At 33.1% G+C, this 19,470-nt stretch overlaps 1 protein-coding gene across 1 annotated transcript in view; it reads right to left on the reverse strand.

Moving 5' to 3' along the window:
- LOC106463148 (trichohyalin-like) overlaps positions 1–19,470 on the reverse strand; it is a 34,823-nt gene that overhangs the window by 13,798 nt on the left and 1,555 nt on the right. Inside the window, 6 exon segments of the mRNA XM_022390572.1 lie at positions 90–225; positions 1,974–2,194; positions 8,273–8,455; positions 10,792–12,420; positions 12,422–16,591; positions 18,201–18,368. Coding sequence (XP_022246280.1) covers positions 90–225; positions 1,974–2,194; positions 8,273–8,455; positions 10,792–12,420; positions 12,422–16,591; positions 18,201–18,368 — 6,507 coding nt within the window.

A 19,470-nucleotide genomic window follows, 5' to 3' on the forward strand; every position in this document is an offset into this window, starting at 1 on the left:
GTTTAAGTGTTTAGCTGCACTACTACCAGCATGCAACATGGAGTACGAAAGGAAAATATTTTGAAAGTCAATGCAAAAAATATGCTTACCTGTGCTTTAGCTGATTCTTTACCATGCTCACCCTCCCGAAGACGAGCTTCCTCTAACAGCTGTGCACTTTTCGTCTTCTCTGTTTGCTGACTTCTTTTAATATTGTTGAGCTTAGATTCTTTTTCCTTCAAAGAACTACACAGAAACAACAGAGAATACAAATGAGGCAATTAATATTCCTTCAAATTCTATAAAGTTCCATATCATACAAAATAAAAATCAGAGCAATCAATGTACATTGCCTTTTGAAAGCTGTACTAATGCCTGTATCTATGTTTGCAATTATTAACTGCTCTATTAAAAATCAAAAAGTTTGCATCTAAGCAAACATTTCATACACTTGTAAAGTTTATGGAACTACTGGCTTGAAGAACTATAACTACATCATCAAATTATGCTGCATTTAATTTTAACATTTTTTTTCACTAAGAAAGACAAACTTGAAATACAAAGAATATGATACAGCTTTATAATGTAAATTCAAAGTTCAAAAAATTAACTTTTAACTATAGATTTTTCTGCAAAAAAGGTCATAAAAACTGACTTTACAAGTTCTATTTCATATTTAATTTATTCAATTGATCTACCAATAACTCAAAAATATTTGGAAATATACATTACCTATTCTAGTTAAGTTTACTGTTAGTTAAGGGTCTATTGAATCAGCATTGTAGCTAGACACACCTGTGTGACATGTAAACTTATGCCAAAAGTACAAGGTAATAATTGAAGAAAGAAAACTGGGGCTTCAAATTAAGACTATGTATATAAGAACTTATTTAACAAAACACTACACTCCTTGAATTTCTCTTTATTATTTTCATTCAGTTTTGTTACTTCAAAGGTCACTCTTCAGGATGTAATTTTTGCAGACAGTCAACAACAAAAATGTTTAAATCCACTTTTCAACTAGTTTTTTTATTTATAGATTATTTGTAAAATTATATCCTGAAGAGTGACCTTTTAATTCATGAAACCAGTAAAAAATAATAATGAAGAGAAAAAATGGAAGAATTTGAGGATTGCAGTGTTTTCTTATTTATATCAGCAGATAGAACTTGTGTGTTTTAATAATAACTTATTTATAAATAAATACAAATGTACATTGTCAGTGTGTCTGGCTGGGCTGTTAGGTTTATTATTATTTTTTCAACAAAGTTTTGATTCTAATTATATTGCTAGATAGTACAGTTCAAGAAGCTTACGGTGATATGAATTCATGTCTTTACCTAAGACTGAATCAGCTGAATATACAATCATAGAAACAACTTAGTTTGTCCAACTTCACACTTTAATGTTAAAGTTTTTAGTCTGTATGAATTCAGTCCACATATCCTAACTCCATAACTACATTTTAACATATTCATAACACTAATTCTAATCTCAATATTATATTTAAGAAACTAAATAAATTATAAGATAATTTCTTAACAGAATTTACTATTGTCATATAGTAATAATAAGAAAATAAAATAAACTAGCAACTAACTAAATTTTAATGAGCAATTTGTTTGATGCTTCTATCATGGCTTTCTTATGATAAACATTAATAAATATTTTTAGTTTTACTTTTATTTAAAAAAAATACATAGCTTGAAACTTGTTACACAAAAATATGTGTAAAAAAATGCTTAATCATTCTGATCTTATGTTTTAATTTAATCTCTCCCTTATTAAAAGAGTGTGAATAGTTCTAAAGTTTATTGACAAAGGACATACTAATATTTTACTAGGCTGAAAAATAAACTATCATTTTAGATCAAAAGAGACTAACAAAGGTGAATTGTTATTCATTAGTTACATAACCCACATCTATTTTGTAGGATTTTTTAATCAACCTGTAATTACAACTTCTTTTTTCATGATCATTAAACTACACTTACTTCTGTAAATCTTGTATCTGCTTATTTAGGGCAAATTTCTCCTCCTCCATGTTGGACATGATTTGTAACAGTCTTTCTAGTTCTGTGGATGAGTGTTTAGCTTCTTCTTTGAATTTTCCCACTTCTTTCTGACTTTCCATTCTGAGTTTTTCTAGCATAGAATTTTTTTGACGTAGCTCAGTAATTTCTTTGGTTAAAGATTCATGCTGGCCCAATTCTGCCTAAATTTTAAGATATTTGATTTGTCAAAACTAAATCACACTTTAACTCCTTCATTCGCTCTCTTTCTGTATAAAACGTTTTCTATCTGTAGTATCTATCTTACTTTTAAAAATTCTTAAATTCAGTTCTGTCAAATTCAGTTTTAAGAACTTTATAATATTTCTCCTAATCTTAGAATTAAGCAATCAATTTTGAACATTATTATATTTCTTCCATTATTCTATATTACACAAGAGTTATTTACTTGTTAATACCAATGACTATCTTATTTAAGTCCTAAATCACAAAATAACACGCTTTCTAATGTCTTCTCAAACATAAACAGTTTTCCATTGCAGTGTACAAGACAAAAGATGTAAATTTTAAAACTGTATACTAAGACTTGATTATTCTCTAATTTTAGTATGTCAGATAAAAATAAATTAGTGTGAAAAATGAAAGTTGGTCAACCTGTTTGTGCAAAAAACCTCCACCCCACGTGCTTCATAAATGATAAAACATAGAGAAAACAAGAATTCATCAAGCCTAATTTTTCTAATAGTATTTTTTTACTTAAGGCCAGAATAATTTTGTGTCAAAAAATGAATTTTTGTCAGCCTGTATATACAAACAAAGAACCTTTCCCACTCAAAATGTGAAAGTGAGTAATAAAACATAGAGGAAACAAGAATTCATAAAGCCTAATTCTCTAATTTTCTTGAAAGTACATACAGTTCATACTACATCTAATCTGTGATATCTTCCCCAAAATGTTTTCATCTTATTTAATTTATCATTTATTCTTCCTATCATTTAGTTCAACGATGAATTTCTAGTTACATTAAAGCATTAACTCACCTTCTATTTTGAGTATGTATCTATTATAAAACTGACACAAGCTGCCACTTGCAGTGACATACAGATATTAATGTTGTGAAAGATTATGTAGATTTATGGTAATAGCAAGTCACATGAGATGTAACCTCTGGTCTAACCACTAAATAAAAAGAATTCCTTTTTTTTGAAAATCAGTTAGTCCACAAGAGCACGGACAAGACATAGTAGCCTATCCATATCTGACCGAGGATAAAGGTGGGAAATGGAAGGAAAGGAAATTGGCAAGAAGGAGAAATTACTCTTCCAAGCTGCTGAAGTTTTGGGGAGGAAAGATTGATTTGGTTAAAAGTGAATATATATGGAATGATATAGAGTATGTGAAATGTCAATGGCAAATAAATTTGACCTATGATGTCCACAGGCTAGGAGGAGAAGGAAATAAATCTTAAGGGATAAGTCGAAAATCAAGCGTGAGAACAGTGGTTCAAACTGAGGCAGTGAAGAACCACATTAACATCCCAATCCATAAGGACAGCACACCAAGGTGGAATGAAACATGAGGGAAAGGGTGGGATAGGTAAAACTTTAAGGTACTGGGAAAAACGAAAAGTGTGGGATAAGGCAGCCCGATAACCTGTGATCAAAAGTGACAGAAGACCACTGATCAAAAAGCCAAGTGAGGAAATCCATAATATGAGGAACCATGGGTCTAGTGGGTGAAAACTCCTGACCCAAAGACCAATGGCGAAAAACGTTCTACTTATGTTGATAAATATCCCTAGAGGAAGGGCGATTTGAACAAGCTAAAAAAGAAGAAACTACCCTTTAAGACAAACCGAATCTCCTTGCACGGGTCGGGATAAAAACCAGACATGAAGATGAAGGACAGTAAATGCTGTATGAAATGCCGGTGACCAACGTTGACGTAGAAGGAATGGAGTAGGAAGAGGTAACAAAGATGTAATATTGGTCTTGAAGCAGCCATGGGAACCACAGTTGTGCCAGCCAGTAAAGAGCAATCAGAAGGACTTGACACGAAGTGCCATGAGTAATCGAGATCACCCTGTGAAGAAGACGGATGGGAGGATAAACATACAGGTATTTGTTGGTCCAATCTTGAGTGAAAGAATTGACAGACTGAGAAAGAGTATGAGAAACCACACACCAAAACAGAAGTAATCTGCAACAAGATTGAATGCACCTGGAACATGACATGCAATGATATGAATACCAAGCATGTGGGTCCTTAAACAAAATATCCAAGGTCTGACCACAATGGGGAAAGAGAACGGGTACCACCTTGTTGATTGAGATAAGTCACCACTGTAGAATTGTCAGTATGGATCATGACCATACGATTCCTGGCAAGATGAAGAAAATGATCCAAGGCACGATGTACAGCCAGAAGCTCCAGGATGTTGATATGGTAAGATCTTTTGGTCACAGATCACCAACCTGAAGCGTCTGTTAAGATGTGCAAGCCCAGACGAGGGGGAAGAAGCAGAACACCTGCCAACATGTGAGCCTTGTCAAACTTCCAATGCAGATCGTCTACAAGGGAAGGAGGAAGGGAAATTTGAGCCTCCAATGGAACCCGCACAAGATTCCATTGGTTGTACAAAGTCCACTGAAGAGATCGCATATGTGCTTGACCCAAGAGGATAAGGGCTTTCATGGAAGACCACATCCCCAAAAGTGATAAAACCTAGCAAGCTGTAAGAGAGGGAGCAGTTAGGGCGTGGAGAACTGAATACTCCATCAAACGAAGTCAAAGAGAAGGTTGGGCCTGACTGAGATGAGTGTCAAAAAAACCACCCAAATGGACAAGATCTTAAGTAGATATAAGGAATGTCTTCTCCAATTTGATTAACCAGCCCACATGAGCTGCCTCCAGGAGCAGCCAATGGGTGTGATGGGTGGGCTCCTGTTCAGAACAAGCTAACAGAAGCCAGTTGTCCATGTAATGATGGAAGTGCAACCCTTGAGCATGTATATGTTGGGTGAATGCCTTGATCACCTGACAAAAGACATATGGGGCTGAAGCTAGCCTAAAATTGATAAGCTACCCTGTGATGTACAAACTGAAGACAGCATCTCGACTGTTGAGATATTGTGATATGCAGATAAGCATTTGCAATGTCTACCTTGGTCATCTTGAAGAAAAAGCTCAACTGAGGGAAGAACCAAAAATTGATTGAGGCAGAACAAATCAATCACAGGAAGCCAGTCTCGTTTTCTTGGGTATTACAAACAGCCTGAAATAAAAACTATGAGAAGGATGACTGACAGGTTAGACAGCCCGTTGGGAGAGAAGATGTTGTACCACCTTGGACAGATGCTGACTGGTGGTAAAATTCCAAAGTAATGGAAAGGAAATGGGTATCTGAAATAACGGAGTAGGGGAAAGAAACTGTATGACAAGTCCCTTGGGTAAAACCCAAATAACCCACAGATCTGTGGTGAAATGTCACCAAAGAGGAACAAAATCGGACAAGTGAGCCCCCACCAGACTGGAACCCACTGGGTAGTCACCCGTACTGTTGGTGAAGTGTCCATCTCTATCGAATAAAATGATGAAATGAGGAACCTCTGGAGGAAGGAACATGTATAGGCTGAGAAGAAACTGGATGGGAAATGGTAATAGTGGCATGTCTAGGCTCAGAATGTGACAAACAATCCACCAAAGGAGAAAGGGTAGTATCCTGTCGCACAAACTCCACACAGGATTCCAAAGTCTCAGAATATTACTAAAAACATACTGCTGAAGAAAAGGGGCCATATGTAAGTCCAGGAGATCCTAACAACAGAGAAACCATGTGTGTAATGCTAGAGCCAAAGAAAGCAAACGTGCCAATGTGGAGGTAATCAGGGAGAGACAATCCCTCAAGATCTCTGTGGATTGTCTTGAAAAGGAGGCGGATAGTATACAAGTACTGTAAGAGAGTCTATAGGGTAAGCTGAAGGCATGAAAATTAGGCATGGGATAAACAAACAGTATGATTAGGATTCAGCCCCCAAATAGGCAAAATCAATTCTATCTGTTGATAGTCAAGAAACAGACATTCAGCCTGATGGCAGGCCAATGCAAACTGATCCGAAGCCTATGGATGGTGAGACATGTTGGCACCCCAAACCATCTGAGAAACAAAAAAACTTAGCATGGACCCTAATATCCAGGGAAGAGGGGAAAACCAAATACTGAGAGGAGTAGGTATCATGTAACATAAAAGGATGGGGATCATATGAATTTGGGGAAATGGATAAAATAGAATATACCTGAGAAGTTATGTCTAAAAAAAAGTTGTATACTAGGCCTAGTTGATTTTGCATAGGAAGACACGGCAAAATCAGGTGGCAGTAAAAGGCTGTCAAAATCCTCACTGACCTGAACAGGTTTGGCATATTTAGGAGGAAAAGAGGCAAGATCAAGAGAAGCAGGTTGATTCTATAACGATCAATCTCACAGCGAATGATAGCCGATAAATCCAAAGATGAGTCTCCCCCACCTGTAGCCTGTGTGAGTGTGCTACTAGAAGGTAGGATATTCTTTGGCCATCCTCTAATATCCCTGGAGGTGCTTAATTAAAATTCATGGACCCCCCTCCCCTTAAGGAATCCTGGATCTACTCTTGCAAGTATTGTATAAACTAGTAAGACAGTACAATACAAAGTATGTCCTGAATAGTGAAAAATATATATAGGGAATATTACATCATTAAATAATTAAGAGAAACAGAGCTAGACTAGATAAGTTTTAGAAAGAAACAAAAAAACAACAATTATATTACATTAATTATACTTATCTTAAGACATTTGTATTAGAACTACAATATTTTAAACTCTGCATTCTTTATTTAGTCTCTTATGGTTTTTCAAAAAGAAGAAGTGTATAATAGTATTTCAACCATACTAAGCCCACCAATTTCATTACTGGTGATGTTTCACTCAATACAGAGCTCATCATGCAAGTTGGGACACAACACACACATGGTAATGGTCAGAACATTATTTATATAAGCCATTTGTTAGAACAACTATTATGTCCTAATACTAATATCTTGTGAGAAGTATAATCAACTATAATCGTGCTTTGTCAGCTTAGAAATCATGTTCACACCATAAAACAAATAGCTTAAATGTCCCAGCCAGCCTGATGATCTCTGTATTGAGAAAAATGTATTTTCAAGAATGATGAGGCAGACGTAGTGTGGTTGAAATATTATTACACACTCTTCTTCATCTTGAAAAGCCATTTGGACTGAATAAAGAATGCAATCTAAAAGATAAAATAGGCATAATACTAATGTCTTATGACAGGTATAACTGATTATAATCATGCTTTACTAGCATTGCAATGACATTCACACCATAACAATTGGTTGAATTGGAATTATATTACACAAACTGAGATACCCGTCCTCTGTCTGGGTTATGAACTTAAAAAGAATGTGGAGGTGGGTGCTATGATAAATAACACAAAAATCCTAACTTTCACATAATTTATGTGTAACATAACATATTATTACAGTATTCATTATTACCCCACCAAAAGTTTTGTATAAGCTTTAAGAACTCAATATGTATATACTTAAAACATGGTATACACTGTGTGATGGTTAGGGTGACTTAGTAGGAAGAGGTAGTACCAAAGTAGTGGCAGTAGGGGTGCTTTCTGTTACCCACTTTCAACACCCAGCTCTTAATGTCCTTCCACAGTGCTTCATGTGATTAATTAATTGACGGTCATTGGTCACAGAAGTGTCTTATGGGCCAAAGTTGAAAGGTAATGGGTCAAAGTAAGAAGAGGGTATAACTCAAAAATGGCTCTTCATATCAGCCTCATGGTGACTGTTGGAGTAGAAACTTCCTCTGAATCTATGTAGTATTGCAATGGTGCCAGCCATTTTGTTTTTCACTGCTTCCTCCATAAAGAGTGCTAGTGCACTCTCCAAGTTATATTAGATGTTTGTGTGTCCTCCCCCACATTGTGTGTTTGTTGTTTTGTAGAAAATTTAATAAAGTTTTTTTGTTTTTGGTGTAAGGATGTGGCACTATCTATGCATGTAGTTAACATTAACTTACGTCAAAGATAATAAATGCTCAATAACAGTAATAATTAGTATGCCCCTTGTTCCAAACTATCATCCTTCAAAGCTTGGTTAAGATTGGCCTAGGAGTAGTTAGATAATGGACAAATAGACGGACAGACACACACACATATTTGTGATTTATATATATATATATAGAAGTGGGTAGCTCACCTGTTTTCTTTCTTGTTCCATGTAAGCTAGTGTTTCTTTCTGTTTTTTTAGCTTCTTCTCCAAGATATCCACATTTTTCTGTTTTTCTTCCAGTTGTTTCTGTAATGCTGTCATTTCAGTACTCTGCACCAAACCGATTTTGTTTGAAGCACCTTTTTGGTTCCGTAAGGTCTGAAGTTCTGCCTAATGAATAAAATAATTACTTTTTTGTGGTTAGTTTTATGATACTTTTTTATGTAAATAAATAAGAACTAAATACAGCATCTACAAATCTATAAGAAACAATGTATATTTTAAAGCCACAGTTAAAAAGCTAAAAAAGGCTTTGTTGATTTGAGGAATTATGGGGTATGTCTTGAAATGATCCCTTGCAGTTTTAAACATTTTGGGGGTTTATTATCCTTCACATAGGTAAGCATCAAGTGCTGGAGAACAGGAGTCATTGAATAAGTACTTAATTGTTTAGTCCATTCAGTAGGCTTGTGCCCATTCATTTCAAAAAACTAATTAAAATATTTGCTATATGTAATGGTCTTTTTCAGGTACTAGAGAAATCTTTTAATGTGTGTTTTCAGATACTTTTATGGGGCCAGTTGCTAGCTACTACACAACTTAATATCAGCAGAAAGGTAGATTTACAAATTTGGGAGTTGTTGGCAAAGGTTGTCAATTTGTCGTACTGCAAAAAAGAGGTACCTGCAAAGGTTTCAAATTATTTAATGTCTTTATTCTGCTCTATATACTTATTTTACTTTAAATTTTAACTCATATTCTTGAAAATAAAATGCTCTCAATTCAAAGTAAAATGTGAATTAAATATTGCACTAAAGGTGTATTTTATGATAAGCAGAATTACAATACTTAAACAGCAGAAAAATAGCACAAAGGTTTTCAGATTCAACTCTTTTAAACCCGTAATTTCTTGCATGTTCTTCAGGAATTGTTTTCATGATGTCCTAATAATTATCACCATACCTTTCCAGTCTATTTATAGAAGGTGGATTATAACATGGTTTGGATTAGTTTTCAGCTAAAGAGACATAAATGTTGTAAGACACTGTCACCATCCAACAGGTAAATTGAGATTTTTGGCCAGACATAGGTTTGAAGAGTTAAGCAGCTCTATATTATTAAATTAAAAAACACCATATATGTTAGTGTTATTAAAATATTGATTAGAAAAGCAAATGGGCAATAGCTAGTTTTATATTTGAAGGAAAAAAATTTCTTCTTAAAAATTAATACATAAATAGTGTAATCAGAAGTAAAAATTTATATTTTTTGTTAAACATTTTTAAAAAATTAAGAAAGCTAAAAATAAAACAAATCACAAAAGGTGAAGCTTAGCAGTGTTGTACATTTAGTTTACTAACAGTTTAATGATTTAGAATGATATTTATTTTAAAACAGTTGAAAGTGAAAACTGTAAAAGTTATGTATTCAGATTGCTAAAACATAAGGTTAATAGTATTTTGTACCAAGAGTGATAAAAAGTGGTTATATATACGAAATACAATTATTGAGATACTTGATAATGATTTGTAGTATGAATAAAAGAATATTAATGTTACTAGAAGCATGTATTTAAAATTGATGATTAAAATTAACAGTAAAATGGAAAAGGAAAACTGAGATCACTGTACTTGATTTGTGTGATTATTTGTTTCTTAGTATGGTAATAATTAAGAAAACCATGATTTTAAAGCAAATATCTTAACATTCAAATAAACAAGTGATGTTACAGATTACACTGTGAAAAAATGGGTTTTACTCTATATAACTAAAAGTAATCATACTAAAGTTTATTTTCTAATTTTTAAATCATTTCTCTGTGTGTCATGGCTACTTAGTACAAGTATTTGGAAAGATATATATATAATTCACAATAAATGGTAATTCAGTATTCCAAAAATGAACTTCTAACTAAGGATGAGTTATTTTATATAAATAAAACAAGAATAAATTTGAATTGAAACATTCTCATTAAAATATGATACACAAGTTCTTCTTAGGTTTCTTTATTAAATTAATACTTAATAGCAACAGTAAAAAAATAACAGGCTTAATGAACAAAAAGCATAAAATGTTTTTTCTCATTTCTCAGGATTTTTAAGAATTTTTTTCTAATGATGAAGTACTTAACAACATAAACATGAATAAGTTCAATAAAAAAACACAAGAAAATCCTGTTACCTTCTTGAACATAAAAGAAATAAACTATAACAAAACAATTGCATTTACTAAAGTCATGCACATTGTATTTGAACTGAAAAGTTATTCCTCACTATTAAAAAATATACAAAATCACAGAACTGTGCATAAAGGAGGAGGCACAAAAATGTATCAAAATCATAGAAATAATTATTGAACAACAGAAACAGCAAACTAAGAAACAGAGTCAAAAATAGTGAAAAAACGAAATACGATCTTGAAAAAATAGTGCAATGCTCTACTGCAAAATGAACCAAAACTGAAACCATGAGTTGGGAACTCCAAATGCTTGAGCAATGTCCACTAACCTCCCTATTTTCCAGCTCTTGCACCAATCTCTCCAACTGATTCTGAAATCTTTCTCTTTCAACAGCAAATGACTTAGTTTCTTCCTGTGCTTTACTAAATTGTATTTTTAGCTTTTTTATTTCTTCTTGTAACTTTGAATTTTCAGTTTTTTGTTTTTCAAAATCTCGATAAAGATTTTCGATTTCCATGGGTTGATTTTGATCAGCAGTCTGACTTGTTGCTAACTTCCCTTGTAGCTTTGCTAGTTCTTTTTTATATTTTTGAATTTCTTCATTAGCTTTATTTGCTTCTTCTTTCTTTGTTGCAATTTCCTCCTGCATGGACTTTAGTTCTAAATCTTTCTGTTGTATTTGCAAATTTTTTTCTTCTTGTACCTTAACTAATTGTTGTTGGTATTTCTGGATATCTTCATTAACTCTTTGAACCTCTGCCTTATGATTTTCAACTTCAAGTTTCATTCTCTCCATTTCTCTGTCAGTTTGCTGTCTCAAAACACTTTGGTTTCCAGCCTCTTCTTGTAATTTTGTCACTTGCATTTGGTATTTTTGTGTTTCTTCTTTAGCTTTTCGTACTTCATTCTTGTACTTTTCTACTTCTTGTATAAAACTCTCCATCTGTTTTTCAGCTTCTTGTTTGCTTGCACTCTGTCTTTTGACATCTTCTTCAATTTTTGCAAAGTGTTTCTGATAATCCTGAATTTCTTCATGTGCTCTTTGTACTTCAGATTTATAGTTCTCCACCTCTGTCTGAAGTTTTTCTACTTCTTTATGAGTTTGATATTTTTGTTTATTGCTTTCTTCTTGAGAGTTTGCTAGAAGTTTCTTATATTTTTGCACCTCTTCATTTGCTTTCTCAATATCTGCTTCACGATTATGCAGTTCTGAATGTAGTCTTTCAAACTCTCTCTCAATGTTTTGTCGTTCTTCTTGAAAACTTGTTTCTATGATTTGTTTGTTTTGAGCCAGAAACTGTTTTAACTGTTCTTTTTCTTTTTTTGTGCTTTGGAGATCTTCATTAGTCTGTTGTAACTGCTGTTGGTTTTTATCTATTGTCAGAAGAGCTACATTTAATTTTTCTTGAAGCTCTTTATTATCTGCTTCTGTTTTCTCACATTTTTTCTCTAGTTTTTGGAATTCATATTGTAACTTTTCAAGCTCTGTTTTTGACCTTGCCCAAATATCTTGGTTTTCTTCTACCTCTTCTCTGTATTTCTGAAGCTCATTTTCATACACAAGAGTCTCTTCATTTAATCTGTCTTTTTCCATCTTGATTAGTTGTAACTCTTTCTGTGATTTTTCAAAGTTTTTTTCTATCAACTTATTTTCTGCCTGTAAGTGTTCCAATGCACTTTTATCGTTTTTTTGGGTTTCTTGTAGACTGGCAATATACTTGTTAGCATCTTCTGCATCTTTTTTTAGCTGAGAAACTTCTTTCTGTAAACGATAATTGTTAGACTTAGTTTGCTCAATTTCTGATCCATACTTGCTCACAAGCTGCTTTAGCTCTTCAGTTTCATTGGTTGTGTGCTGAAGTGACTGCTCTTGGTTAGCATAAAGTCTCTCTAGTTGTGCTTGTGTACGATCTAAAGCAGCTTGAAGATCTTGTAGCTCTCTCTGCAGAGATTTTTTTTTCTCTTTGTATTTTCTCTAAATCTGTATGAAGATGACTTACATTTTCCTGTAAAGTTTTATTATCTGTTAATAAATTGTTTTTCTCCTGTTTCAGTTCATCTGTTAATAAAATTTGTTTATCATATTTATGTTTAAACAATTCAAGTTCTGTTTGTTTTTTATCTCTATCTTCTGTTATGTTTTCTAAATCTATACAAAGTCTCTCCACTTTTTCTGCCAACTGTTGGTTATCGGTCTTTAATTTCTCAAATTCATCCCTTTGTTTATGTTCGGAAGATACATAGTTCCTAATTCTTTCCTGTTCAGCATCTAATTCAACCTGCTTCTTCTCTGTATCTACTCTTAAATTATTCAGTTCCATTTCAAGTTGTTTAACTTTTTGAGAAAGTTCTTTATTATCGTTGAGCATTTTGTACAGTTCCTGTTCGCTCTTACCTTCTAATGCAGTGTACTTTTCAAGTTTAGTCTTAAAAGAGTCTAATTCTGTCTTCAATTTGTTTCGCTCTCTGCAAGTCTCATCTAATTTAGATTTTACTTCATCCAAATTTGTGACAAGTGTTTCAATTTCCATTTTGTGGTTATTTTCAACTGAAGTAGATCTGTGAAGTTTCTCTTGTACTAACATAAGATCTTGGTGCTTTTTTTCTTTTTCCTTCTGCAATCTTTTGAAATCATTATTTCGTTCATCTAATTCTATTTTAAGCCTTTCATTTTCTGAAATTAATCTTCCAATTTCCTCTTTTTGCTCATCCTTACTTAAACCATAACTGTCAAGCTTTTCTTTAAATGACTCAAATTCTCCATGCTTTCTGCCTTTTTCTCTTAATGCTTTTTCCAATTGTAAACTCAACTCATCTTGATCAATTTTTAGTTTTTTATTTTCTGCTATAAGCTTTTGGATTTCATTTGCTTGTTCATCATTCATCAATACATAACTGTTCAGTTTATCTTGAATTACTCCAATTTCTCTGTGTTTTTTATCTCTCTCTCTTCTTTCCTTTTCTAAATCAATTTGCAATTCATCTATGTTTAACTTCAGTCTTTGATTTTCAGTTACAACATTCTCAATACCTCTTCCCTGATCACCTTTACTCAAAGCATAATTTTCAAGCCTTACCTGTGCTGAGTCCAACTCTCTTTGTTTTCTAATTTTTTCTCTTTGTAGATTTTCCATTTCAGTATGAATATCATCTAAGCTTTTCTTAAGTCTTTTGTTTTCCACAGAAATTCTTTCAATTTCTTGCTGTTGCTCTTTGTCTCTGGAAATACAGCTAGTAAGTTTTTCCTGAAAAGATTCTATTTCTTTAAGCTTTCTGTTTCGGTCTAGTTGGACCCTTTCAAGTTCATACAGTAGCTTATCATGCTTTTCAGTCACTTGCTGATTGCTAATCATCAACCTATCCATTTCTTGCTTATGATCACCATCTCGTGATGTATGCTTATCGAACCTTGTCTGCAGTAACTCCATATCAACTTCTAATCGGTCTCTATCTTTTTTTGTTCTTTCGAGTTCTTTTTGTATATGGTCACAAATCTCCTGGAGGCTATCCTTTTCTGTTGCTAGTCGCTCATTTTGGAGCTTTTGCTTCTTTTCACGTGATGCAAATAAATCAAGTTTCTCTTGGATCATTTCAACTTCTGACTTAAGTCTGTCTCTTTCTCTTTTTATTCTTTCCAACTCTATTTCAAGTTGTTCTACATTCTCCTTCAACTTTTGATTGTCTTCTATCAGTTGGTCAAAATTTTGTTTTTTATTGTCATCATACAACCTATACCTATGAATTTTTTCTTGAGCAGTTTCAAGATCTTTTTGAAGTTTCTCAATTTCTTTTACATGTTTCTGATTTTGACCTTCAAGTTTCCAAACATCAGTTTCTCTAAACTGGTATTGTTGTTTAACTTTCTCCAATTCATAGCTTATTTTATCATAGTCTTGATGCTGTTTGCTTTTCTCCACCTCTTTATTTCCATCACGCAGTTTGCTAACTTCATCCTGCAAGTTTTGAATTTCTAAAACCAGTTTATTTTTTTCTTCATAAACTTGATCAAGGTCCATTAAAGCTTTGTCATATTTATTTTTCAATTTTTCTATATCTGCCTGATTAACTTCCAATTCTGAATGTGATTTTTCGTGAGCATCCCGATATTTGGAAATCTGTGTCTGATATTGCCCTATTTCAATTTCCATATTATCTCTTTGAGATTCTAGCTGACCTTTTTCATTTTGGGTTCTTCGAAGCTCAGTTTGGAGCCTTTCTATTTTTTCATACATTTTCTCTAAATTGGTTTGTAACTTCAATACTTCCTCTTCATGTGAGTTTAGTGTTCTTCCTGCTTGAGTTTTAGATTTATCAAGGTCTACATACATATGATCGACATCTGCTTGTAAACTCTCTCTCTCATACTGAACTTTACGTAGATCTGCTTGGGATTTATTATACCTATCTTGCAAGACTTCCAGGTCAAGCTGACAATGATCAAGCTTACTTCTCAGTTTTTCTTCTGATTCTTTAGCTCTGTGCAGCTGAGCGTTTGCTCTATTGTAGTTTTCTTGAAGAGCCTCATAGTCTTGTTGAGACCGTTTATGGTCATCTTTAGTTTGGATGGCTGTGGTTTTTGCTTTTTCTAGTTCTAAAGTTAATCTTTCCACTTCAACCTGTGCTTGTTCTAGTCTTGAGTCCAACTGATATACCTCAGACTGACTTTTATCTAACTTGTCTTGAATTTTCTTATTTTCAGCACGGCAAAGATCTCGACTGTCTTGTACTCTTTCCAGTTGTTCCTTCAGTTGATCATGTTTTTCTCTCAGCATTTTTATTTCGTTATTGAAACCTTCATTTTCTGTTTGGTTCCTTTCTATTTGATTTTGAGTTTTTTCAAGTCTTTCCTTAACAACTTCGTATTCAGTTTGACAATTTTCTTTTTCTTTCTGGATTTTAACCAACTGAGCCTGAAGAAGATCAGTCTTCTGTTGCAATTTTTCTATTTCATTATGGCAAGAATCCTTCTCTCTTTGTAAATGCTGATAACGAACTTGTGCTTTTTCATATTTTTCTTTCAATTTTTCAGTTTCCTGTTGAGTTGATTCTTTTTCCCTCTGTAATTTTTCAATTTCATTTTTGGTCTGTTGCATTTCTAGCTTGATGCTATCCAGCTCACTCTGAGTTTGCTCTCTTTCTGCTTGAATAATTGTCACATTACTACTGACTTTGTCCAGTTCATCCTGGAGCTTATCAGACTCTAGCAGTGACTTATCTAAAGCAGATTGAGTTTTCTCCTGAAGCCCTTCTAATTTACTCAGAGCTATTTGAACCCTTTCCAGTTCACCTCGTAATTTATCTGATTCTGTTAAAGCATTATCTCTTTCAACTTGAGCCCGAGCAATGGAGTTCTGCAATCTGTCATATTCCTCTTGTATACTCTCTCTCTCTGACTGAGCATTTTCTAGCTTAGCTTTGAGTCTATAAATCTCCCCCTGAGATCTTTCAACTCTCTCTTGAAGCTGTTCAACTTCCCCTCTTGATCGATCTTGCTCTGCTTGATTCATTCGAAGCTCAGCTTGAGCTCTTCTAAGGTCACATTGGACTTTATCCAATTTTTCCTGTAACATTTCTACCTCATTTGACTGGTAACGTTGGGATTTCAATCCATATGTTTCTTCTGATCTATTTAATTCTACCTTTAATTTATTAAGTTGTTCACGTAAACGTTCATTCTCCAAAGCCAAACGAGAGCTTTCACCTCTTCCTCTCTCCCAACTAGAATGTGTTCGGTTCATTTCAAGCTGAAGTTTATCAAGCTCAGCCCTAGCCTGCCCAAGCTCAGATTGAGAATTTTCAAGCCTGACTTCAACCCTATCTTTTTCAGAAGCTGTTTTTTCTAACCTCACCTGTATTTTCTCCATTTCACTCTCTAATGCATGCATCTTCATCTTGTACTCAGCTATCTCTCGCTCATGAAGTTCCCTTTCTTCATTTCTTTCTTGTTCTGCACGGTCTCTTTGTTCCCGAAGTTGATTTATTTGTTTTTCTTTATCACTGATAGCTTCTTCCAGACTGGAAACTGCTCCTTCAGATGATGAGTGATGAGCCTGTAAGGCTGTTAATCTAGCCCTTGCCATGTCAACTTGGTTATCCTTTTCTCTTAGCAAATCCTCAAGGTTTTCAATCTAGCTTGAAGAAAAATTAAGTTAAAAGTCCTCCTATATAAACTTAAAATCATATAGTTTACTGAGTTCAGATTCTATTATAAATTGTCAGTTTGACATTTGAAAACTCAATTTATTAATTAAATAAACTAAAACTTCAATTACTTATGTATATCCTGTATGTCATACCTGATTTTAATGTCAAATTTCATTAACAATCAGAGCATATAATATATATATCTAAACCAAAAATTTTATTCATTTCTCAGTTCTGTTTAAGTTTACCATACATCACTCACCATTTATGATTTACTGATACAGATTCTAAAAGATTCCCATTCTAAAAATAAAATATCTAGAAACAAAATATCAACAACAACAATAAAAAAATTGGTGCTTAATAGTTTGTTAAATGCTGATATTTTACTAAGAATTGTAATATTATACATGCTAATGATCTACACATTTTCTATTTGAGCCATTGGATATACCACTCACTATTTTACTTTCAGTCATACAAGACTGGACTTTTATAGTCTGTGGTGTTTCTATGATATAAATACATAAAGGCAAGTATGGTACATTAAAACAACTATAAATATGAAAATCAACAAGTAATGTTACAGTTGCAGCCAATATAAAATTGTGGTGGAATGGCATCTATCATAACTACCCTTTGGCTTTGTCTGGCAATTTGTAGATAGTGTGATTGCTTTTGGGAAGGACATATAACAGACTTTTCAAATACAAAATATTACGATCAAGGATTTAGAATCTCTAAGATGGGGATATCATTTGCACTTTATATCAGTGGAAAACAAAATAATATGGATCAATTTGGGACACCAGGACTATCTAGAAAGAGACTTGCAACAAGTCACACCTCAGTAATGGTAGGCAAAGTGTGGCATCTTATAACAAATTATTATCCATAAACACAAAGACCAGTTGCAAGATCCATCCATATGCCCTAGGCAACAGTACACAGAAGGGTCTTCACCTGGAAAAGTGACACAAGTAACATGTAAACAAGTTGCTTCTATGACGTATCTGTTTTATGTATCTGTTGCATAGCTCAAGCAGCTGGAAATCAAATTGGCACTTATGCTATTCTGTATGAAGACATGCTGGTCAAGCCACCAGAAACAGTACCTATGGATTTCTGTATGACTGACTGTTAAAATGGATGCTGGGAACTGCCACCATTGTACACTAGATGGCTTATGGAAATCCTGCAAGAAGAAGGAGTGTGCTTTTAACATGAAAGATACAGCATAATGGTATGTGGTAACATGGAACGTAGAATAGTGGTGAGGCTCCAAAACCATTTTAATACATTTACTCAATCTTTGTATATATATATATATATATATATATATATATATATAGAGAGAGAGAGAGAGAGAGTAATGCCACTACAAAAGAAGTTAACAAAATTTTTCCAAAAATATCTACAAGACAGAATGACAGTGATAAGAAGACTGGCAGTAGTTAAAAATGTTTGTTTTTCTACAATAATCTCATTAACTTTATGCTGCAAATCAGAACTGTTTTCATTAGTAACAATATGGTTTTCTACCACACAAAAAAGCTTTATCTGTGCAGAAAATTAATGTGAACCAAATTCTACCTTTCTTTGTAAAACATTTATTTTCCTGTCTTTAATCTCCATGTGATCCCTTAGCTCCTGATTTTCATGTGTTAATTTGTTCTTTTCTTGTGTGCTTAATGTAGTCTGCTGGGTTTTCTTTTCTATTATCTGGTTTTTCTCATCCAGTTTCATTCTTAGTTCTTCTACCTGCACAAATAGAATATTTTACTATATTGGAGAAAAATATTAATTTATTTATCTACCTAACTATGTCTTTATGACATCAAAAACAAAGCACAAAAATAATATAATGAAAACCCCTAGCACTTTAGATAGGTAAAGTTTTCTTCTTCATTGGTAAATAACATGTCTATTCACTCTGATATAAGTACTATAGCTACAACATTAAATACAATATTGTTGAAAATATAATTATCCTTCTGTTTTGTCACTGAAAGAAGAATTTTTAACTTTTGTCTGATTTGGTTTCAGTATCAGTTTCAGGACTAGTCTTTACATTGCAGTACATATTTCAAACAGCTGTGTTATAACTTATATGTATTGCCCTTCTTGCTCTTATGTAAGGTATATGTATAAGTTTCTAACAATGAAATAGAACAATAAAAATACAGTATACATTTCATGTAAGAATAATTTAAAGTATAACTTAGTGTGAACAAATACATAAGCCCAAAATATAATTCAACTAAAGTTAATGAACAATTAATTCAACCCAACAAAAAATCTAAAAATAAGAGATGATAGAAGCAGAAAAGAGAAGTAACAAAAAATAACAAAAAGCAAATAAATGAAGTTAAATCAATAAAGAAATGAATTTACAAACAAGAAAATTTATTCAGCCTTATAGATAATTTATTAATGTACTCGTCTTTTGTTAGAGCAATAAAAAAAACAAAAAACAACAGTCAATTCATTAATAGTTGAAATTTTTCTTACATTAAAACTATTATTACCAGGGGAAAAAAAACTTCAGTTCTTATCTGCTGAAATATATATTCCAGTAATAAACTTCATGATTTTTTCTTTCTTTCATGATTTTATCATCCATATGTTATGCCAATATAAAAACATCTCCTTTTTTTTTTTTATTAAACCTGATTCAAACACATTTAACCCCATTTTTTCCATTACCATAGCAATGCTTTGACCATAACAAACCAGGTGTAAGGCACTTAAATAGTGTGCGAGACATTTGGCATATATATAATAGTGGAGATGATGACTATAATGCATAAATATAAGGGCGGAGATGAGGTCTAGCATGAGTAAATATACAGGGGAGATGATA

Source organism: Limulus polyphemus, unplaced genomic scaffold (assembly GCF_000517525.1).
Source record: "Limulus polyphemus unplaced genomic scaffold, Limulus_polyphemus-2.1.2 Scaffold1335, whole genome shotgun sequence".
NCBI lineage: Eukaryota > Metazoa > Arthropoda > Merostomata > Xiphosura > Limulidae > Limulus > Limulus polyphemus.